Source organism: Rhinolophus sinicus, linkage group LG02 (genome assembly GCF_036562045.2).
Source record: "Rhinolophus sinicus isolate RSC01 linkage group LG02, ASM3656204v1, whole genome shotgun sequence".
In the NCBI taxonomy this organism is placed as follows: Eukaryota; Metazoa; Chordata; class Mammalia; order Chiroptera; family Rhinolophidae; genus Rhinolophus; species Rhinolophus sinicus.
In genome coordinates, this window is record NC_133752.1 from 195444774 (window position 1) to 195469139 (window position 24366).

The following is a 24366-nucleotide window of genomic DNA, read 5'->3' on the forward strand; positions in this document are numbered from 1 at the left end:
GCTGCAGAGACCAGCGGCACAGCCTGTTCGACTCTGACTTAGGAACACTTAATCCACCTGTGTCTCCTCTCCTGAGCCGAGGTAACCCGGTGAGGAAGAGGGCCTGGGGAATGGCGGGAAGACCCCGCAAAGGCACAGGACATGGGCCCTGCATGGCGATGGGCAGTGGGGGATGGGCTGCGGCGCCTTCAGGACGAGCTGTCCCAGAGCCCAGAGCTCTAGCCAGGCCGCTGAGCCCAGCCCCATGGGACGGCAAGAGCCCTGGAAGTCAGGTAGCCTGTGCAGCCTCGTCCAGAGGCCTGTGAGACCTGCAGCAGGCCGGCTGGAGGGCAGGAACATGTCACCATCCCCTGCACAGGTCCCCCAGCGCAGGCGGGGCCTGGCCGCTCCTCAGCACCAGAAGCAGGTAGGCAGTGAAGCTGAGCTTTCGCCCTCCGCAAGCAGCCCCTCTGTCGGAAGGCAAAAGCATGCATTTCACAACAACTGGAAGTGACGTCCCCTGCTCACTTCCCTTAAAATAAGGCCTTGCTGTCATTTGGAAATTGATAGCAGGATGGAAAAAGTAACCACCAAAACACGACTCTACCGCTGAGCTGGGGGCAAGAAGCGCTGAGATCATCACAGGCCCACGCGGAGCTGGCAGTCCCCACGCAACCACCACGCAGCGCTGGTTTGCACCTCACGGTTACCAGCAACGTTCACAGTGCGACCACCACCACAATATGCGGCTCTCCATAAACCTGCCCACCCCTCTGAGTTTCCCCTTGTAAAAGGGTTAGGGAAAAGAGAAAGGTGTTTCTCATCAAGGTACATGTTGGTACCACCCATCAGCACATGTTTAAATGACAACTCTTGAAATCTGAGTACAGGAAGGCTGTTTCTAGAAGCACGTGTCTCAGGTTTAAGTGTCGGCCTGTGCCCACTGCTGGGCCAGGGGAGGAGTGAGAGCCATGACAACGGGCAGAGAAGCTCCAGCAACCTCTGCCTACTGTCCTCAGCTCAGGGACAAGGCTCCCTATGGGCTGTGACAGCCCCTCACTTTAGTCCAAGCACAGGGACACGCGGGTACCACTGTTTCCACCTCCATAAACCACCCCACTGGCACAGCGATGGGGCCTTCTGGCTCCCCTGGGCAAGGCGCTGGAGCTCCTAAACGCAGGGCCACTGCCAGCTGCTTTTCTAAGTTGAGAGAAATCTACATACAATCAAATTCACCCTTGACAGGTATACACTTCCGTGGGTTCAGACGAACACATACCACATACAGCCGTCACCACGCCGAGGTCTGGAGTACTTTCAGCTCGCCACCAAGGGCCCATGTACCCTTCTCGCAGTCAGTCTCCCCCCGACACAGCCCCTGGCAGCCACTAATCTGATTTCTGCCCCTTTTCCAAGACGTCCAGGATAAATGGAACCACACAGTATACAGCCTGGCGTTGCTGACCGGCTCTGTCACGGACCATACGCCTGAGACTGGTCTGTGTTGCTGCCAAATCAGTAGCTCATTCCTTTCTGTTGCTAAGTCGTATTCTATCACAGGAATAGACCATCTGTTATCCTTTCATCCTGTTGAAGGACATTTGGGCTGTTTTCCGTTTGGGCCAATTATAAATAGAGACGCTATAAACATTCACCTACAGGGTTAGTATGGACACATGCCTTCATTTTCATGGGTGAACACCGAGGAGCGGAATTGCTGTACGGGAGGTGGGCATCCAACCTTGGAAGAACTTGCCTGACTGTCTTCCAAAGTATCTCTGTGGCTTTTGGTACCTCTATCAGCAATGTATGAGGGTCCAATGATTCTGCATTCTCACTATAGCACTTTGTATTGACAGGATTTAAAATTTTTTTTAACCCATTCTGTTCAGTGTGTAGCAATAGCTCATTGTGATTTTATTCTGCATTTCCTTTTTTTAACTTTTATTTATTTTAAGTGCGTTTTTCCAGGACCCATCAGCTCCAAGTCAAGTAGTTGCTTCAATCTAGTTGTGGAGGGCGCAGCTCACAGTGGCCCATGTGGGGATCGAACCAGCGACCTTGTTGTTAAGAGCACCGCACTCTGACCAACTGAGCTAACAGCTAACTGGCCATCCCAATTAATCTGCATTTTCTTAATGTCTAATGATACTAAGCATCTATCTTTTCTTGTTCCCATTTGCCATCTGTCTTCTTTAGTAGAGTGTGTTCTATTTTTTATACATTTTTTTAATTGAGGTATGATGACAGGTTTTTAAAATGTAAGAAACTTAATTTTCAGATATGTAACAAATTAATCATATATGAAAGGTAGAACATATGCGTATATGGCTATTTCTGCTTTATCAGTTTTATAATTAAAAAGCTTCTCTCTTGCTTTTCAAAACACTAGCTTGTTCTGAGATGGCCAAGTGGCAGGTAATTTAATGTAGGAGTTAAAAATAAGCTTCCTCCCAAACTCCATTATCACTTGATTCATTCACAAAATGCCCAATTTTAAAACCAGGTCTGAAGCCATCTATGTCCTAACTTCCTCTGAATTCAGGCTCAGCCCCTCAGACACCAAGGTGCTAAAGACAGAAGCTCAACACACATATACCTGGGGCAGGGCCACGATGCCCCCCCCTCCCTTCAGGGGCTGCCTGAGGGGAGCTATACTGCAGGCAACACCCAAGCTCAGTTTTCAAGGACAAGTAGGAAGCGGGCCACATTAAGGGGGGGTGAGGGGAAAGAGTCCAGCAGACAGAACAGTGTTGGCAGAAATGAAGGTGTGACCACATGGGGCCCTGGGGGCACTGTGAGATCTGAGATGCTGCTAGGAGTGGAGCATGGAACACAGAAGCAGAATGACTGGAGTAGCCAGGGGGTGGGTGCAGTGGTGGACGGGAGGTGGGGTCAGACAGTGAGAAACCTCAAGGGTCAGGCCTTCATCCTGAAGGGTGCTGTGCCCAGGAACTGGTGGGCGTCAGGAGGGTGAAGCTCCTGGAGGGGTGGTATGAGCATGGCCTGGGACTGGGGCCTCAGCAGTTGCACGGAGAGCCAGAAAACAGGGAAAAGGACCCACTGTCCTCCAGGCGGCAGATGGAGGCGGGACAGAGGTACAGGGATCCCAGCTCCCCGGTGCAGGCTGGACCTGTCGGGTTCAGGAAAAAGCAGAATAACCTCCTTTCCAGAGTCCTCTAGAAGCCGTGCTCTCACCTCTCTCCCCCTGAAGGCCACGCTCTGCCTAGGGCACACCAGGAGCCAGACGTATCCTGATGTGCCCCTGGGAATTCAAATCCCTCGAGCTCCTTTGCACCCACAACAGCCTTCACTCAGGCCCAAGCCCCTGGTTGCCCGCCCCCCGCCCCCGGCTGCACACGCCTCCCTTTCTCTAAGTCTGGCTGTAATCAGTCCCTGGCTTTCCTCTGCCCCGGGCACGGGAGAATCCCGCATCACAAGAGCCTTGGTTCTGTCAGCTGAGCCAAATCTGGGGCTGGACTTGCAGCGGTGCCTGTGCAGAAGCGGGGCTCTGTAATTACAGGGGTGCTGGAAGGACAGTTCAAACAGGTCACACCAGCTCCTCACTCACCCTCCGCGTAAACAGGCTGGAGCACCTTCTACAAGGACATGGGGCATGTCTGCAGCTCGGCCTTTACACCCCACTTATCTTGGCCAGCTGTTGCTGGGAACACAGTGGCCCCAGGCAACAGCACAGCTAGAGGACTTGGGAGCAGACAGTGTGAGACCCCTGGGACGGACCCCAGGTGGGAGAGGGAAAGTGAATGCAGACCTGCAGCTCCACAAACCTCCCAGCCCCCCCACCCCATGTGACGGCTGGGCCATCAGGTCAGGGGGACCCACAGGGTGCCACATATTGGTCTCCTTACATACGCCTTCCATTGTGTTCTTTTTACCCTCTTTGGCTGGTGACCATCAGACCCATCTCACAGACAAATTACCTGATTACACCGAAAGTCCCAAGATGAACCCAGTGGCCCACGTGAGCCTGGAACTGGGCAGGACCCCCCCCAAAGCTCACGCTCTCCCATCCTTGCCGCCTCAGCTCCGAGGCACCCAGCCAGGGAACAGGACCTCTTCCTGCCCACGTCTCAACATCTCAAGCAGTCCCAGTGGGCTCTGGACTCCCCCAGGAACCCGTGAGGCTCTGGCTGTGGCACTGCAGACTGGATGCACCACAGAGAGAAGGCATGGCAGCCGTCACACCGAGGGTTCTCAGGCCTGTGCCCCGGCCGCCCTGCCCCCAGCCAGGCCCTCTGGCCACGCCCCCACAGCCTCACTTCCCAGGCCTGTGCAGGCCAGGACCTGCGTGCGCAAAGGACGATATCGCCCCCAAACACCTTGCGACTCGGCGTCCCACCGCTCTTTCTACACTGCCTTCCACTGGGTCTGCCAATCACTTGATAAAAATGTGAAAGATAAAACCACAAAGTGACTAGAAGAAAATGTAGGTGAATATTTCTGTGACTTAGGGCAGGGAAGAATTCTTTAAACAAAATTTCAACGGTAAAAGCTATAACATTAGGATACATACGCACATGTATGATGTATAAAAAAATAATTTTGTCACATCAAAAAACTCCGGATTTCTGTTTAGAAACCAACACCACGGACAAAGTTAACAGATTGCAAACATTGTCTCCTAATCTGCTAAATCTGAGTTGACAAGGGAGTAACCCCTGGAATACCCGAGGATGTCAGATGCATTAACATGAAAAAGAAAGTCCCGCTGAAGCCGGGCAGAGGGGATGAACAGCTTCAGAGCGAAGCAGAAGTGAGAGCGGCTCAGGCAGGCAGCGCTCACCCACCTGAGACGCGGAGGCCGCCCGCGAGAGCAGCACGGGAGCTCTTCACCCCTACAGACGGGCAAACCCTGGATAGAGGGGTGGAGATGGGGCTCCAGGACCCCTTACTGTAGACGCTGGTGGCCAGCGACTGGGGCAGGCTGCCAACCGGCTGGTAACTAAGTCATTACACATACACCTGCCGCAGGAGGACCCCGCAAGCTTGCCCCTGAGTCTGATCTCCGCATAAACGTCCGCGTGGGTCCCAGGGCACTCGGAGTCTTCTCCCTGGGGGATGGGTGGGTGAATTTGGCGGGCCTACCAGTGCAGCATAGGAAAGGAAGTGTAGGACTCGGTCGAGACACTGCAACCTGAACAGACCTCAAACAGAGCCACGTGGAGAAAAAGACACGGAGCGACAGGGAGCATGGGTCCCTGGTATGAGATAAAGCAAGGCTACCCAGCTTACCAGAGCACGCTAACGCAAGCCGTACCTTGGAAAGGGGGAGGGGACTAGGTGTCCAAGGCAGGGAGAGAAACGGAGGATGTGGGTGTTGACAGAGTCCCAGCCTACCTGCCCCAATGTCGGCTCCCTCAGGCTCAGCTCGTCTTCCCCACGGAGGTGTCTGTGACACCTGCTGTCCCTGCCGCGCCACCAAGGGCAGGCGCCTGCACTGCCCGCACTTGCAGACAAGCGGGACCAATTCCCCACAGCGGTTCCTGCTGGCTGGGCCCTGTGGGGGCCACAGGGCCCTGCCCCACGGCCCTGCCCCACACTGCCCCCACGCCCTGCAGTCGCAGCTTGTCCCACACGGGTAACCACCGCGCATTAGCCTCCCTGCCCCAGACGGACCGGAGGTCTCCTGGCAGCGGGCGCCTCAGTCTTCATCAGCAGAGCATCATAACGGAGCATGTCTGCACTTTGCCAGGCCGTGTGCTGACTGCTCTGTATGTGCCCATCGTCGAGTCCTGTCACAGTCCTAGGCAGTGGGTATTATTTGTGTTCCCATTGTACAGAAAAGGAAACTGAGGTTTGAAGAGGTGAAGTCACCCATGATCATTCAGCCAGAAGGAGGCTGAGACCACCTTCCAGAACCTTCCTCGGGCCGAGAACAGAGAGGGTGTAGAGCCAAGACTTAATGGGTTGGGATCAGGTGGTGTGTGTGCTTCCAACCAGCCCCGCAGGTGCAGGGAAGGCCACAGACAGAGTTCAAGACTGTAAGGGAAGGACAGGTCCCGCCCCTGATCCCGCTGTGTGCCAGCGAGGCTCGCGTCAGGAACCCCAAACTTGAACACTACTAAGCCTGCTCGCCCAAGATGACCTTGATTTTACCACTGGTGTGCTCATGCCCTTTAACCTGCGACCCTGAAGGCCCAAGTACCGCAACTGCCCCCTCTATACCCTGGAGGCTAGTTCAAGGGTGAGTCAGCTGTGTCAAGCAGACGGGTCAGAGGGAGAAGCCCCTGGTGGGGCTCCCTAATGCCTGCAAGTCCATGGAGCCAGTCACACGTTTCATCCAAAGCTGATGATGCACTCGAGAGGCTCTAGAACATTCTCAATCAGCTGGCAAGACAGGATGAAGGGTGGCCCTCTCGGGCTTCCTGATGCCCGTCCTGTGACGGCACCGAGAGTGGCCACATGAGCCCTTGCCATCTTGCTTGGGCCCATCAGCCCCAGCCCTCCCTGACGAGGCCTCCCCACTTCGCCTGCTTTCACGAGGGGAGCTGCAAAGGTGTGGGCCTGCCCCGAAATGACTGACCTTATACCAGTCTCGCTCCCTGTGTTTCTATTCCTTCAGCTGTAAGGTAGAAACAGGGCTGACACTCTGAGGACCAAACACACCGGGAGACGGTGGGGCTGCCGTGCAGGCTGGGTCTCCCCAGTCAGGTGCGCTCTTAGCCCGGCACAGCCATCACTCAAAAGACCTGGCCATTTCTTCATCTTGTCCATTCGGAGAGAAAATGAAGAGGGGGGATAGGATTACATGACCTTAAAGGGCCCTTCACAGTTCCAGGATTTCTAATGGAACAGAGTCTGTCCATGCTGCCAGCTGACTCGCTACCCCCTAAAGGACATGTAACACTCAATTTTTGAGGGTCAGGCAACACCCTCTTGCCACCCACAAATATGTAAGACACCTACTGCGTGCCAAGGACCACGCGAAGGAGTACGGAGAAACTGGTGAACAAACTGTCATGGTCCCCACTTCCACGGGCCTTGTGGTCAGATAAGTGACACAATCACAGATGGTGGTGAACGGGCTGCCAGGAGGAAGTGACGTTTGAGGTAAGACCTGAAGAGAACTGTGTGGCGAGGCTGCTTTCTGAAGGCGGGAGCCGGATGTGGAGGCCCATGTGGGGGGGCTCTGCACGACGTCACCCCCTCCGGGAAGCCTCCCCCACAGCGCAGCCTTCCTTGGCACTGCTGCCTGGACGTCTGCTGTCACACGGCACAATGTGGTAACGTCATGGTTTTGAGGGCGAGGACTGTGCCCTTCTTCATCCTTCATGCCAGGCACACACAGGTCCCATCTTCTCAACGGCCGAATGGTGCCAGGAGCAGGGATTCCTGGCCCACGTGGTCAGCAGGGGACTGAGAAATTGCTGAGCACTCAGCTGGAGGCGTGGGAGCTGATGGAACTCACGATCCTTTATTTATCAAGTTCTTTTTTTTTTTAATTGGGGAATGTTGGGGGACAGTGTGTTTTTCAGGGCCCATCAGCTCCAAGTGAAGTTGTTGTGCTCCAATCTAGTTGTGGAGGGCACAGCTCAGCTCCAAGTCCACTCGCCGTTTTCAGTCTTTAGTTGCAGGGGGCACAGCCCACGATCCCTTGTGGGAATTGAACCGGCAACCTTGTTGTTGATCTAACCAACTGAGCCATCCGGCTGCCCTTATTTATCAAGTTCTTAATCCCATGAGTCGCTGGAGCTCTCCCCACAAAAGTTACAAAGAATCCACTCCCAGTGCACCATCAGATAGTGACTCGCGGATGCCAAACGGGCACCACCACTTCTGCCAACCTGGCAAGAGTCATTTAAGCACAGACCATCAGGAGAGCCTGGCGGTTCCTTCACTTAGGCTAACAAGGCTTTCAGTCACATCCAGGCTTTGAGTTAGTTTACCCCTTAGTCTACCCGTGTCCCGGGCAGGCTGCGAGGGCTCCAGGACTGGGCCTGGCTGTGTCACCAGGTCCCCATCCACGTTCCCTGTGGAGGGCAGGGGAGACGCCACACACTGGCAGAGCGTCCCTATGGTGAAGCGCAGTGTCTCCGATCTCAGGTACCTGTCTTACAACCTATCCCAACCCCCACTCTGAACCTTCCTTTCCAAACAGGGGGTCGCAATCGCTCTTGAGGTTGTGAACTCAGTGACGTGTGCCGGAAAACCCCGAGGGTAAGGGGCGTCCTGGGGAACCCTCAATCTGTGCCTGCTTTCACACTGTGCTCTGCCAGTCCTCCTTTCCACTTCTCCTCGTTTGCCAAGCTGCCTTCCAGCTCACCCACCCTCTGGGCCCCACCCGCCCTGCACTGCCAGAGGGTCTGGGGCCCTTCGCCCTGGCGCTGCCTGAACCATCGCCTGGACGGCCCTAACCTCACCGGGCCCCCCACCTCCAAGTGGGGTAACGCTATTCACCAGGTGGGACCCCAAGAGAGCGGACAGCGAAATCACTTGCCAGCCCGCTGTGGCTGCTGCTTTTTAAGCCTCAGTTTCCAGCTCCCCTGCGCCTGCGCTGCGGGCTGTGGCTGGACTCTGACCGGCACTAGCCTTTCACTGCCATGGAGCCTCCGCACTCTCGTCTCAGCTCCTGCTTTTCCAGCTTTTGCCTCTAACACTGACCCGCCCTCCCCACCCTGCATTCCCGGAGTCTGTGCTCCTCAGGTAGGAGGGTGAACATGAGGCTCATTATCCTGCAAGTCACCCTTCGCTGTTTGATCGTTTTAAAGCCCAAATCCCAAACTTCAACAACCGTAAAGATCAACTGCATTATCAATCTTTAACTTACGTGTTCAAAGGGACAAACAAAAACGGATGAAACGAAACCCCAGAAATTCCCATTCTCAGATCTAATTCCAGAGGCAGAACAGGTAATAACGTGGAGGGGAAAGATGTGTTTAAACAGTTATTTTAGAACTGAACTCCTTGAGGCTGGTCAGCCAGGTCACCGCACTCTGCGGCCTTGGCACGTGCTGCTCAGATGTCGCGTGACTTGTTCGTGGGCACAGCACATGCCCCACCTGTGACCCTTGGCCTCTAAGACCTCACCCATCCTGGAGTTCACAGTCTCTCAGGCACGAGTGCACGCACACACTAGTCCTTCAGCCAAGTGCCCAGGAAATGGCAGGAATATACGGCTGCCTCGTGACCAGGTCACCGCCCTCTGTCCCACCCTTCCCTCCGTCCCCTGCATCAGAATCCCTGGTTTCCCCTTCATGACTCTTACCACCCCCACACACACACACACACACACACACACACACACACACACACACAACCATAATGAGCCCCTCCCCCATCTCCGGCCAGCATCCCTCAATGCCAGCCTCCACGGTCCCCCCTCAAACATTTAGACGCAAATGTCTTAACGGAACTGAGCCGCCGCAGTTGGACTGAGCACTCAAGACCCCTTCAGTTCTAAAGTTCTATTTGTTACTGAGCCAAAGAAAAAACGTTTTCTCTTACACAGAATAAACAAGTTACTTTGACATGACTGAAATCAAATGAGAAAGTTAAAATTTTCCTTAGAGGATCAGCGTGACAGCAGAAAAACCTTGAGTGTTCAGTTCTCTGCAGGGAAAAACAGCTCTTCTTCCGGCACCTGGAACAATGGCTCTTGGGGAGGAATAAGCTGCCCCGACAGGACGCACGGCCGGCTGATGCATCCACCTTCGCCTGTCTCCTCGTGTGCCATGCTTGTGTGTAGCTTAGAAACAGAGCAGCTGAAGAGGTGACACGAGGCCACCGGGTGACCCCACAACCATCCTGGGAAGCAGGACGTGGCAAGGCCGTGCCACCGCCTAGCTAACCGAGCAGGTCATCTCGCTTCTCGGGTCCTCAGTCACATACAGGCCAACAGCGGCGCCAGGGTCTGAGGCCAGACAGGACCGGCTTCTGCCCGCAGCGGCAGAGGCGTGAAGTGTGTGGCAGGCACTGGACAGGAGTGCTTCTCTTCTCCGAGGAGCTCCCAGGAAGCTGAGAGCAGAGGCAGGGGAGCAGTTCCAGAGAGCAGGTGCCTGGGTCCGAATCCTGTTCCACCACCTACTGTCTATGAACCTAAGCGGGCCTCAGTTTCCCCACCTGTAAGTGGAGACCACAATCTCAGAAGGCAGTTGTGAGAACTGAGAGCACTCATGTAAGCCTGACACAGAGTGAGTGTGTAATAAATGCTAGCCGTCATCGCTGCTTATTTCTAACCTTTGTGTTGTGGGCTCCTGTTCCTGCAGAAAAGTGCCCCGACTGTAAGCACACGGCTTATGGACACACCCCAGCATGGGGCACAACAGTCTCTGCTCGCCTAGGGTGGCCTGTGACAGCTCTGGGACGCAGCCCACTGTGGAGGGACAGCCGTCGTCTGCACCCTCACAGCATTTGATCTGGACCATCTGAAAGTCACTTTGCCTGTTTTTTTCACGCCGTATCCCCAAGGCCCAGAGTAGGCCTGGTACAGAGTAGGCGTGCTGTATATAAATGTTTGCTGAGTGATTTCTGCTCAGTATTATGGTTACTTGTGTGCATATTTTAATTCCAAATATCCGAAGCTTCTTCTGAGCAGAGCATGTCTTATTACCTGGCATTAAACCTCATCCTTTCTCTGATTCACTCATACATTCAATCAACAATCTTTCAGTGTGCAGGCACCGTGCTAACTCCCAGGCACCCAGCTGAGAATCCTGTCCTTGCCCTCAGAGAGTTCACAGCCCAGAGCACCACGCTGGATGGGCACACCAGGCCTGCCAGGAGGGGTCAGGGAAGGCTGCCTGGAGGAGGAGCTCCCTGGGAAAGAAACAGGGAGGAAAGAACACCACCCTCGGCCCCCATGCTCACAGGCAGGGAGGCAGCTCTTTGTGGACGGGAGCCTGGGGGGCAGGGGGGCTGAGCCTGGCTGCAGCGCAGGGCAGAGCTCCTCAGGAAGGGCCAGGCAGTCAGGCAGCTCCCGACACGTGCCCGTGTCCTGGTCACGCTAAAGAGTGTGGTTTTACTGTGAAGGTGATGCAGAAAACTGAAGCTTCCCACCAGGGCGGGAGTCATACAGGTTTGCTTTTCTGGATGGGCTGCCCCAGCTGCGGGATAGAGAACAGACAACATGACATGGGGAGGCCAGTGAGAGCAGGATCCCAGATCATGGCTCAGCAGACACTAGTTTGCTTGAAAGGAGTTAATGGTCCTATTTAGAACCCTTCGTGAAATTGAAGCATGCCACCAGCCTGCTAGGAGCTACGTGGGAGCAGTGGGTTGGCAATAACGCTGACCCGCAGGAGCCGTAGACATGGGCTTTGGGCACACTGCCCCACAGGCTGACACCCATGGACACGCCAGCGCGTGTGGGGGTGGCCGGAGAACAGTGCGATGGATGACGGCTGCTGAGCAGCGAGCTGGTGTTTATTTTCACACACCTCATGCTTCTGCTCACAGCATTTGCCCAAGCCTGTGACTGCTGGCCACGGCTCTGGGGTCCCAACTGTGCACTCATCTCGGTGCCCCAGGACTCAGCCAGGGCCTGGACCATGGCAGACGCCAAGTCAGGCTCCGTGGAACCCATGGACATGGAGCCATAGCATCTTTTAAATAGGTTAGCTACACAACTGGTGCAGGAGGATGGGAAAGTGGACACCATTCCACACGGACAGCTCTCCCGACAAAAGAGCGAAGCACGCGGAGATGTGCCTTCTCCACACGGCTCAGTCTGAGGGACCCGCAAGCAGGGGGAGAGCCTTCTGGGAAGGAGATGGTACAGACTGAGTCATGTCCAGCTCTTGGGGGCTAACATTCCAGGGACATTTTACAGCGAGGTACTAATGTCCTCCTCATCCCCTAAACGCTCTTCTCTGCTAAGGCTTTTGCCTGCAGAGGGCACAGCACAGGTCAGCCCCACCGACTGCAACCAGCGGGATCTGAGCTCTAACTGCAAACATTGCTGACAGCTGGGCACAATTCCTGCTCGGGTCTGAGGCAGATTCAAGGCCCAGTTCCTGAAATTAGCGGTTTGCCCTCCCAGTCTGGACCCCAAGAGTTCAGAGACCCGGGCAAGTAGCCCTCTGGCTCACTGGGGACAAACCCATCACCACGTGCCAGAGCCCACAAAGGGCAAGGAGGTCAGGCTGCCCTAGGAAGCACTGACGACATGTGAAAAGCCCCACTGCCTGCAACTAGGCTCTCACTGTATACCAGCCCCAAGACCAAGGGAAGACCGAGAAGCAGGGCCTGGAAGCAGAGGACGCAGCGGGAGGGCCGCAGGCTCCCAGAGGGAGCAGAAGAGGCATCAGAAACAACTGAGCCTCCCACGCCCCATTGGGGAGCCTGCGGGCAGGATGTGCTGGCTCCCACTTGCTGAAGGAGCCACCACTTGGGAGTCACCATCCCGCCCAATCCTGCAAGACCTCTCACCTCCAAAACAGGCCCTTGGCTCCAAAGAGGTCCAGGTCCTCAGGCCTCTCTGCACGGCCTCCAGCTTTTGCCGCAGCCTGGAATGCCATCTCCTCTCCCTGCTCCCTGCTCCCAGCCCAGCCCACCTACCCCCATGCCTTCTCTGCTGCCGCCTTGGCTCCACTGCCCTCATACCCCCGAGGCCACTGGCCTTCCCCCCCTCAGCTATGCTCTAAGGACCTGCACTGTGAGAATCAGACCCCCTCCTCTCTTTTTCTAAATCTCTTACTACAGTGTCAGGTAACACAGGAAGTATCCCCTCCAAACATCCACTAATACTCCTATTTGATATTCTGTCCCTGTGGGTCTCTCTCCTCCCACAGACCAGGACTGTTCACTCGTTCGTCTGGCAGACGTCTGAATGTTTCCTAAGTGCCAACCCTGCCCATTTCCCACGCCTCCTTTTCTGCCCCCTCCCCCGGCCAAGCTCCCCTCTGCATCCCAGCAAATCCTACAGCACCTGACAATGATCTGCCTAGAGTCTGTCTCCTCCCTCGAGGAGCTGGCCTCCAAATGTCAGAGTCAAAGGCTCCTAGACAGCAGGGCTGTGTCCCTCCAGTGCTGGCACACAGCCAGCACACAGATGGCTCTGGGATGGCCCACTCCAGTTAGTACCTTTGGGTGGAAAGTTGTACAATTAAGCACAAAAGACTTTTCCACCTTGAGACCACGTGGTTTTCTTTAGATTTACGTGCCCCTTTGAGTGTCACACCACTGAGAAGTCGCCTTCTGTGGGAAGGAGGGAATTGCAGGCAGCTTGGGGGGGGTGCAGGTCGGGGGGGTGCAGGTCGCTGGGGGTGCAGGTCAGGTGCAGGTGGGGGTGCAGGTCGGGGTGGTGTGCAGGTCAGGGTGGTGTGCAGGTTGGTGTGGGTGTGCAGGTCGGGGGTGCAGGTCGGGGGGTGCAGGTGGGGGTGCAAGTCGGGGGTGCAGGTGGGGGGTGCAGGTCGGGGGGGTGCAGGTGGGGGGGTGCAGCCGGCAGCGAGCACCTAAGTCACGCCGAGCAGGGACCACTGGGCCTGAGCATCACCCCTCCATTCAATTAATGTCACAGAGCAGGGACAAGATGGCACTGCTGCTTCCTACAAGCTGAAGAGCGATTTCAGGAACAGCAACACAAGACGAGCAGGGCCTGCCTAGAAAATGGACCTTTTGCCTTCGCGTTCTTCAGGCAAAAGCAGATGCTCTTGTCTGCTGAGGATTTAGCGGGGAGCCTAAGAGCTTAAATCAATGACCTGTCAGAGCTACCTGCTTTAATATATGCTGACAACATAAATTGGCAACTTTCACCTATACTTTTTTACCAAGCAGCTGAAGGCCCCTGTGATAGCTCCATAATTACTTCATTTTTCCAGAGCAGTTTCTGCCATCCGTGGGGTAGTTACAATGATTCCGCCAAACGCAGCCTGCAGGAATAGGCTATATGTCCTGTGGGGACCCCCATCTCCACAGCAGAGGGAGCGGGCTCCCAGCCAGAGCCTGTCCCGGCGCCCACATCACTTACGTGTCCTCATTCCCTGAACTCTCACACATATCCGGATGTGCGTACCATCATCATCCCCAGTTTACAGACTGAGAAATTGAGGCAAAGACAAATTAGTAACTTGCCGAAAGCCACATACACGTAGTGACAAGCTTGGGTCCTTTGGTTCCAAAGCACGTGTCCGATACCCGCCCAGGTCTATCACTTGTAAGGCCTTCTGTGTGTGCCATCCTCTCTGCACTGCCACCTAGCTCAAGGCAGGCACAGATGGAAACCAGGTGGCAATGCCACCACCATTATGAAACAGCCAAGTTTCCCCCTGACTCTGAAGGACCATCTATAGTTTGGTTCAGGGCTGAGAATAACGAGGACCTGCATTTCTAGACGCACAGCCGTAGGGCTCCCGGGTGGCTCTGCAATGCTGGCAAGGCCACCGCCTGCGTTTCTAGAGGCACAGCCGCAGGGCTCCCGGGTGGCTCTGCAATGCTGGCAAGGCCACCGCCTGACTGCCGTGAACCCAGCCTGTGGATGGGCGCGGGGCATACCCTGAATTCCAGCACTGTCCCAGATGCCCCTCCAAACTGTATCCTGTAAACACAGCCCCACCTAGTTTCAGCGCCCGCCTTTCTGGCCCTGACGCCATGAGAACGCAGCTGAAATGCCAGGCATCTGCAGGTGCCCAGCGCTGGCACACACCCGTGACGCCGTTCCCGCCTGGCACTCTTGCTGCCTTCTATGAAATGTTCCTGGGACACTGTGCGTCTCTGGCCACTGACATTTGAGCTCTGGCCGGGGTACCCACTGGGAAGGCTGCTACAGCCGAGAGACAGGGACGGCAGGTCCCTGTACCCTCCGAGCCTTTCAGTCCTGCTCCTACAGAAGCCGCCCCTGGTGGGGGAGGCCTCTGACTGTCACAGTCCGTGCTGGCGCCTCACAGGGCCCAGCACACAGCAGGTACTGAATAAACACATACTTTTAATACAATGACATATTCAGCTAAAAGTCAGTAATGACCTTTCCCCCAATACACAGGAAAGAAGAGTGATGATAGAATTCTGAGCTCCTGTCCATCTTCCCTAAAATTAGGCACCTGTATTCACTTATCTACTAGATTATAGTCTCAGCTCGTATTTGATGTCAGACAAAATTGCACACCGACTCAATCTAAGTTTATAAAACGACTTCATGCTCGTCCCCAGCAGAGCCCGTGGCATCCTCCTTCCATCTCCTGTACCACTCGAGCCTCTGTGTCAGGAAAGCACCCACGTGGGTGCCAGCGTCTACATTCTCATTTCACCCTGGCAGCCTCCCTCAAAGGCCAAAATCGCCCCCTCTTTACGGATGAAGAACCTTAAGCTCAGATCGGTCAAGCAACTTGCCCAAGGTCACACAGCCAGTAAGGGATCAGAACCCAGATCTGTCCAAATGCAAAGCCAATGCTCGTTCCACTAAGCCCACAGCTGCTGGGAAAGTTACAGGAGTTTTGCCACAAGAACAAAATATGATCAAAAGTGGACGTTCCTTTAATCAGCAGGAAGAGAAAGCAAGTGGGGCTCAGGAAGAGTGACTAGCAAACCCCACACAATCATCTAACCAGGAAGGGAGTTCCTCCTGGGCATAGACAGGCAGGAAGATGCTCCCACAAGCTCCAGGACAGTTTGTCCAGCCCTCTGGCCACTTGCCTGCTCTGTCCAGCAGGATGTCACATCACCGCCGGCTCCTTTTTTCTATACAATACCACAAAGCAAAGCTGCTTCTCAGGCTAAGCTCAGTGAGTGGTGCATGTCCTCAAAGTCACATCTCAGCTAAACGTGAAAAGGACGATCAGAGAATGGACATGCTACGAAGGCCTTTAAAACACCTATAACCTCTGTGGTACCAGACTTTTCTAGCAAGGTAAGTTCACCACCTTCACTGATAGGTCAGCCACACAGATCTGCTGCCATCCACATCTGACCACAGATGCCCGGCTGGTTTGGGGGTATGTTCCTCTCATGTTCCCCATTCCTGCCCCAGAACAGGTCCTGTCAGGCATTGGCCTGGTCTCTGCGTCGTGGAGAAGAAAGCACGGGCATTACCTCCCAGAAGCTATCGCTGGACACTTCAACTCCAACGGAATCATCGTAAGTGACAGACATGTTGCCGAGGGTGAGGGAGCAGCAGGGGCCGCTTCAACTCAGAGGTCAGCTTCAGATGCTCAAAATCCGGAGACAAACCTACAAAACAAAAACACGTCATTGTGGTTTTTAAGTTGCCAAAGTGAAAGAGCAGGCCATCTCCAGTTTACAACTTCCATTTCCATCACTGCCTTCGGACAGAACAGTGTAAAATGGTTCCTTTGGGTGGGAGAAGGCCTATAAACGCTAAGCTCTGGGCACTGACGTGTGTGTGTACGTGTCATGCACGCGTGTGCGTATTTCACATAGAACAAGTACACCTCAACACCTTGCTGAAGCGCTCAAAGAGCTTTCTGATAAGCAGTTTGTGTTCTTAGCTCAGCAGATCGATTCCCTTACTAAATCCTCTTCCTCCAAACCTTAGGGGAAGGGACAGCACACGTGTGAGGTGAACACGCGAAATCAGGCCGAGTCGCCGCTTCTCTGGGCTCGCGCTGTCCTAGCCTGTCGCGTGCCCCCCTTGTCCACAGACGTGTGGCTCCTGCTCTAGGCTCTCTATTCCATCCTGTGTGTCCCTGTGACAATACCCCATTGTCTCAATTACCACAATCCCATAGGAATTTTTGGTATCTAGCAGGGGAAGGCCTCTTGTTCTTCAAGACACACTTAACTTTCTTTTTTTATTTTGTTAGATGTATTTGTATCCTGGAAAAACAAAAATAACCTGCGTGTTCCATGGAGAACTCAAAGGCAGTTTGGCAGAGAAAGGACAGGAAGAAGGGTTATGCATGCTCCATCACCCAACACAACGCAATGCGTGCTCTTCCCTCACAGCTTGTTTCAGACGTCACTCATGCCCTCCTCACAGTGGGGGTGGGGTGAGGTGGACACGTGTGACTAGGGGTCCTAGAGCAGACAGGTAACTCTGAGGTAAGAGGGGGGCGGAGTAAGAGACAATGTGCTTCCTGAAAGGCCTCTGGTGTCCAGCCAAAGCCTGGCACTCAGGTGCAGTGTGTGTGGACACTCACTTGTGTGCGAACCAGCTGAGTGGGAGCCAGGTACCGACCAGGCCACACCCCAGGAGCCACGCTCAGTCCCACAGGGAAACCAAGGCCACCAAGGAAGGAACCAGAAGAGCTGCCTGCTGGCACCACACAGGTGTTCAGCCACTATCTAATGATTGAATGACACTCCCCAGAGAAGGTTGTCTTGGCTGAAGTCAGCCATGTTTGTGTCTAATAAGGAAGCCTGCTAACACCATATGTGGGTGTGCTGCTCCACCGGAAGCCCAGCGTGGGGCTAAACCACCATCGAAGCAGCTCCCATGTACCAGGCACCTCTTGTCACCAACAGGTGGTCTGGTGAGCTTTAAATATCTTACTTTTGTTCTTCAAAAACCCTGTAAAAGACGTACGAGGTGTGATTAAAAAATACGGTGAATACATATTTAAATTAAAAAATTATTACAGAAGACATATTGCCATTAACTCTTCCTCAGAACACTCCCCCTCGCTTCGAACACACTATCCCATTGTTTTGCCACTTTCTGTAGCAGTTCTCAAGTCCTCTTTTGTGAGTGTCGTTAGTTGCGCTGTCATGGCTGCCTCGATGTCCTGAAGCATTTTGACTTTGGGGAAGAGCCAGAAGTCGCCTGGTGCCAGATCCGGTGAATAAGGTGGATGAGGACACACTGTAATGTTTTTATTTGACAGAAGCCATGTGTGACTTGGAGCGCTGTCATGATGGAGGATGAAGCAAAGACACTCACGAAAGAGGAACTTCCGGAACTGCTTCAGAAAGTGGCAAAAACAATGGGCTAAGTGTGTTTGAAGCAACGGGGAGTATTTTGAGGGGGATTAATGACAATGTGTCTTTTACTGTAATAAATTATTTTATTTAAACATTCACCATATTTTTTCATCACACCTCATATTATTGTCCCCAATTCACAGGGAGGCAAGCAAGTGCAATGCGCCCCATGGCTCGTCAGGGCTAGGCCAGGACTCAACCCAGACTGTCCGACTCCATGCTGCCCAACTCCAGCAGGACATGGCATGTCCAGCCCCGAGTCATTTCCAGATCTGGTGCCCTGCGTGACGAGTGGGGTGCTCTCTCACAGAAGGGGCCTGATTCTCAGGGCTATCTTATTAATGCTGATGTCCAAACACCCCCCAAAGGCCCTGGGCCTGTCAGGGAATATTACTCAGGATTTTTTTTTCACACAAACATCCCTAGCTGTACAAATGAATCTGGTTTTAGCACCCAGTGAGCTAACGTCAGGGAACAGGCTTCTGAGGGCAGCACGAGAACCTGCAGGTCTGTTCCTTCAGGAGACCCCTGGGCGAATTCCCTGCTTCTGCTTCCTTCCCTTTGCCAGGGCCTGAGCCAACCCCAGCCGCCCCCGGGCCGGTGGATACACTGTGGGACAAGCTGGTCTCCCCTGCCAAGTGGTACCAGGTGCTCCTGAGATGGAGCTGTCAATGCCAAAACACAAAGGCATACTTAACACTGAGCCACTGAGCTGGGCTTCTCCACGGTGGGGGGGGGGAGAGAAGGTCCTGGGGAGACAGCGTGGCAGTGAGTGGGAGACGAGTCGACCCCGCTGCTGTGGACTCCGCCATCTGTCCCCTCCAAGAGCCCCCCTCCTCTGTGAGGCTTGGAGGTCACCAGTGCTCCTCACCTCCAAGGTCTGACAAGGCTCCGGTGACAACAGATGTGAAGGAACTTTGGGAAAAGACAAGGTGACAGGCACGTATGTCAGGGCTGCGCTTTTCAAGGGCAGGGACTGAGCCTGGCCCTTCTTTGGTAAGTTACTGAGTGTCTGCCACCAAGTGGTCGACTGGTTGTTCCCTCCTAATGAATCTGAACCCCAATACTCGCGCATAATGCTGAGGGAGTCCCATTAACGCTGCACAAATGCCGCACGTAAGTGAACCTTCCCGTCGGACACTTCTGCACGCGCGGGCTCCCCTCGGAGACCTTAAAACTCCAGTCCTCGAGGGGCAGGGATAGCGTGCTTCTGCCCGGGGAAGCTACGTAAGCAGCACGCTTGAGGCTTGAAGAAGGCAATCGTACGCATCACCTCTTCCTCCCACCCTCCTGAAAACGGCATGCGTGGTCCTCCACGCATGTCCTGGCACACAGGAGGCCCGGGATCCATGTTTGTCAAGTACACATGCTAAGAGGCACTCGTCAGGAATCCAGGAATCCAGGAACGACTGAGGGAGGGGCCCAGGCTCCAGGTCTCTGGATCCCTGTGACCTCTGCCGCTGAGGAATGTAAACACCGGTGCATCAGAGCCACTCCCAAAACGGTGCGCTGAGTCTCAGAGGTTAGTGGAGGGTGTGACGGCGCCCTTGGCCCTGGCTGGGAGCAGGCATAACCTCCTTCCTCCCCTCTGATAACAGGTACCAGGTAAACAAAAGGTGCAAATTACATAAGTACATCTAGCTCCCCTTAATGCCCTTAATTTGTTCCAAATAAGAAGAAACAGAGCAGGTCATTGGGCCGAAAGGCTCTTACTATAAAGCAAGGCATTCTGAGCGAAGGCACTGGGCTGCTCGGGTCCCCTGAGAGTTAGTCCCCGGAGAAAGCCCTCTCGTCCTCTGTAACCACAGAAGGAAGGTGTCCTCGCCATGCCCTCCTCCCCTTGCCCCCCCCCGCCCCCCCCAACGCTGGCCTGAGGCCTCAGAGTTGAGCGCAAGGGACCTGAGGTTTGTTTCTTCTTCACTATCCAGGGTGGGAAGTTTCTTCATTAACTGGGAAGTGACTGTAATTTCTGCAAATCACTGTTTGGCCCGGAGTGAGGGGAGGATCATTCCTTAAGTACGGACACATTTACCCATTCGCTCTACAAACACGTCTGAGTACCTACTATGTGCCAGGCACTCTTCTAAGTCCCAGGAATGGAGCAGTGAACAAGACAGACACGGTCCCTGCCTGCCTGGGACTGACATCCTAATAGGGCAGACAGACACACAGTGATGGGAGAATGGGAGGGAGGGGTGCGTGGACCCCAGGTGGGTGGCAGGTGGGTGTGTGAAGGACGGGGGAGGGGCCGGTCCAGCAGAGGGAGGTCCCAGAGGTGGCACTGAGGGTTCCCAGGAGGAAGGACCTGGCCTCCCTGTAAGCTGTGTGGCTGGCTGCTCAGATTCTCGCATCTGCGCTACTGGTGGAAACCTTCAAGCCTCACGTCCTTAGAAGACGTGTTATTGAAAAGCAAGCACGTGCATATATACTGTCATGCCGGTCCTACGCGTTGTTACATGCCTCTCTGTGTGTGACAGATTTAACAAAAGAAAACACCTCACCTTTGACCCAACTATTTCTTCTAAAACTTTATCCTGCAGATAAACTCAGCCAAGAGCTAAATGTAGGTCTTCACGGCAGCAACGAAACACAAACACTGAAACCACCTCCCTGTCCAGCGAGAATTAAAAACTACCGGCCCACCTCTGCCACGGGCAGCCAGAGAGCGGCGTGGGGAGCACCGTGTGTACAGACAGGAAAAGCTGCTCCCACATATCGGGTGTAAACAGCGGCTTGTAGCACGGGAGACACAGTCTGCTCCCACTGCTATTGGGAAACAATTGGGAACCCACAGAAGCCAGCCAAGGCACACAAAGTCCAGGGGGGGTCTTGGGCTTGCTCTGGGGGAGGGGACCTTTGTATTTCACCTTGTAACCTTCTCCACTATTGGAAAATTTTGACAACTGGCATGTACTATTTTTAGACTACAGAAATTAGTTAATAAAAAGGCCGTGCTTTGTTTCATGAATGGCCTGGGCTGTGTGCGGGGAGGGTCCCTCTGCACCGCGTGGCCACAGCTTCAGGGAGGCCACGTGTGCCATGCACCTCAGGACTGACCACCAACCCCGGCAGCTCTACCTGCCCCACCGTCCCGTCCCCACATGACGGCAGTCCTGTCCTAGCAGCTGCCCCGGCTTCCTGGTCGCTTCAGTCTATCGTCAACACAGTGGCCTCTACAACTCCAGTCGGCCTGTCACCTGTCTGAAGCAGAGAAGCGCCAGGGAGTCACCTCCCACGGGTCACCTCCCCCTCCACCCTCGTTCCTGCTGCCGCCGCCACCCCCCACCCCCCCACACTGACCCTCTGCGGTCTGGCGCTGCCAGGCACAGCCACACTTTCTCTCTGGCTCTGTGGAATGGTCTTCCTCGAAGGAGCCCGCAGCAGGGGGCATCAGCCAGGGCCCCCCGGGCAGGTCTTCTCCTGCCCCCCATCTCCCGCCCCCCAGCCCTCTCCACTTTCCCAGACACCCCCCACCCCCGCTTTTCCTTTCTCTCCCAAGCACTTACCGCCTCCCACAAGCTACATCATCGACTTGATGATGTTCGCTGGCCGGCTGCCTCCGCCACTAGTGTGTAAGCTCGGGAGGGCAGAGAATTTTCTCTGTTGTGTTCGCTGCCACTGTCCCCACATCCAGTGTCTGACATGGAGCAGCCACACTAAGGACTTGCGGGATGAATTCAGGATGAGGAAAGTCTGGGTAATTTTGATTTATACAGACTAAAGATGCACAGGTGGAAAGTAACTGGAGCATTTCTGTGAAGATGTCTTAACTCTAGTGGTTAGAATTCTCATCAGCACTATTGCACACGTTAGACTAAACCCCAAATGGGCTTAGCAACCATAGTGGGGGACGCGTGGCGCAGTCCCCAGCTTCTACCACCAGTCGCACAGGAAGCCCCCCTGCCACTCAGCCCCGGGGCCTGTGCCTCCAGCCTCCCTCGGGCTCCTGTCAGTCTCCTGCTTGTCTCTGGCCCTCAAGCGGCCTCCCGCATGGGGTGCTCAGGGAGCAAGGCCTGAGGTAACACACTGCTTTGAGCCCTTAGCAAAGCAGGAACACTTTTTAATAGCTCAAGTAACTGGCACGGCCGACTTGGTTTCCAGTGATTTCATCTGGAAAAGTGAACATTCCTAAAAGGAAGCGATAGAGATCAGCAAATAAAGGGACTTATCTCTGGGAACATCGTGTAAAGCATTTACTTCAACAACATAAAAGAGCAGATGCCCTGCGGGATGCTTGATGTAAAGGCTGCCCCTCCCAGGGAGGCACACAGGCCGGCGGGTGCGGAGGGTCCCCCAGAAGCACCCACCGCGGTGGGTGGGCAGTGGAGGCTGAACATACTCAAAGGTGCCTCCAGAGATTTAAAAAATAGTCAGCATCTCGGCAGACAGAGCGTGGGGTTGCCGTGGAGACCACTCCCGAAACCACCAGAGGATTCCCAAACACTTCACGGCACAGAACCCGGCTGCAAACTGAAAAGCGGGTGAGAGAAGGGGGTTCAGGGACTGTCAGGACACAGGGCCATTTCACTGAAAACGAATTTGGCTCTGACTCTTGCACATCACACACATAGTCTGGAAGAAAAGAAAAAAAGGGGAGCTTCCAAGTTGGTGAGCAGCAGCTTGGTGTTTGGGAGAGGGCGGGTGCCTAACGAGGGCATGGAAGCCCTTCCCCATCCCCTGCCCTGCGCAGCTCGTCGGTCTGGCTATTTTGAGTTACGCGTGTATCTTTCTACAATAAACCAGGACTCTAGTAAGGGAAAAAAGAAAGAAAGAAAGAAAAAAGATTGGGAGAAAAACACGTCTTACTTTCAGTCAGCACTACAGCGCACCCCTCTTCCTCCCACAGAAGGAAATCACGCTGGGGAAGGTTAAAGCAAACCACACTTCTCTACACAGACCCACCCGGGGACGCAAGTCCACAGCATCAAACGTGGCGACACTTGGCACAGCATGGGTTTGAAGCAGGCGCGTCCTAGTCAGGGGTGACATCCAGCTTCCTCAGCTTCACCCGTCCCGCCCGCCCCACACAGCGAAGGCCCGGACAGTTTCAGGTCCAACTGTCTATTCCATCGGGTCGCACACAGCTGTCAGACCAGGGAGGGCTCTGTGCCACCAACCTCATTGCCATTACTCGGCCCTTTCTCCTCCTGTCATTGCCAGTCTGTCTTCACTGCAATCACGGCACAGAAGCCACCCTGTGGTCTGCTTTTGCCATCGCACAGCACACCTTTCCCCCACTGTTCGGCCATCTGCCTGTCGCTCCTAATGGCCGTATAACATCCATTACAGCCAGGCCCTGTCGGTCAGACTTCGGGGTGGGGGTCTTTCCCAGCTGCAGCCACGGTTGGGGGTCCGTCACAGCACGCACAGCTTCCCACTTCTGTCCCGTTACTTAGTCAGAGGCTTGAGGGTTCATGCATTCTAAAGACAGGTCGTGAACCTTGCAGATGCAGCTTAAGAAGCACAATTTTGATCTGACACCCTCAATCCACATTAAGTGACAGATTCCACACTGATGAGAAAGGATTGGAATAGCCCTGAGAGGCACGGGAGCAAAAAGGACCCCTAAACACCCCTAGGCAGAAAAATGCGGCTGCCTCTAGGGGTCCTGTTTATTTCAGGGGGTGAAATAGCACCTGCAATATTACAAAACAAGAAATGGACAGAAAAGGGAAAAGAAAAGAATGAGGTCCCGTGAAAAAGGAGACTTTGGCAGCGGTGGAGAGCAGGCAGCCTCACCACCGCTTAGAAATGGCAGGCTCAGAAATCAGGTTGTTGCTTTTGTTTGCTCGCTTGCTTGTTTTTAAGCAACTTCAAGTGAATAAACAGTTATAAAAGTTTACATGTGAAACTCCTCTAACGTGTAAGTTTTCCAAGTTCAGACTCAGTCCATGCGACCCTGCGTGGACACGGGCTACCCGCACACGACACCCTGGTGGACCCACGTCCTTCTCACTCAGGGGGATGGTGTGAATGTCTAAACACGATGAATCCCCCCAAGGCAAGGACGGGGGCAGTGAGTCTGGTTTAGGGAATCACTGGGAATGCCAGGAATGCCAATTTTTAAAGAAAAATGCACACAGACATCCACACACCCCAAACAAAAACCAGTAAAGCTACACTGAACAAACGTTAATTTTTGATGAGTCAGAAGTCTTTTAACTGTTACAAAGGGCTCTCAGAGCCAACATTTAGAAGACTGGTGCCAAATTTGCCATGAAACTGTGGGCCCTGGGGCATGTTTTCAGCATGCTGCTACCTTTACTTGAAAAGAAGAGTATGGGATTAAACAGACTTAGATTTCTCTGAGCTTAAAATGTTTTAAAAGAGGCTCCTACTGGCAAGAGATTAGGGGAGAACTTGAGTGGATGGACGAAAGCCGAGTAATTATAAGCGTGCATTGGCAGTGACCTTCACAGCTGCTAAGCGCTTTCCTCCCCCGTCGGATCTGAGCCTTCCAGCCGCCCTGTGAGGACCTCCTCACCAGGACCCCAAAGTCCAGGCTTGAACTTGTTCTCAGAGGCTCATGTGAAACAAGCCCCAGTCAAGGGAAAG

General features: G+C 54.3%; 1 protein-coding gene across 10 annotated transcripts in view; it reads right to left on the reverse strand.

Annotated features, from left to right (window-relative positions):
- PACSIN2 (protein kinase C and casein kinase substrate in neurons 2) overlaps positions 1-24366 on the reverse strand; it is a 111517-nt gene that overhangs the window by 18720 nt on the left and 68431 nt on the right. For 7 of the 10 annotated variants that reach the window (XM_019715034.2, XM_019715031.2, XM_074326494.1 and 4 more), the window contains exon 2: positions 15964-16101. The exons of 2 other annotated variants lie outside the window; for them this stretch is intronic. In XM_019715034.2, the coding sequence (XP_019570593.2) occupies positions 15964-16023 (60 nt within the window). In that variant the 5' untranslated portion in view covers positions 16024-16101. Of the gene's footprint in view, positions 1-15963; positions 16102-21317; positions 21840-24366 lie in introns of those variants that run through there. One more of the 10 variants, XM_074326496.1, reaches the window with a different exon arrangement.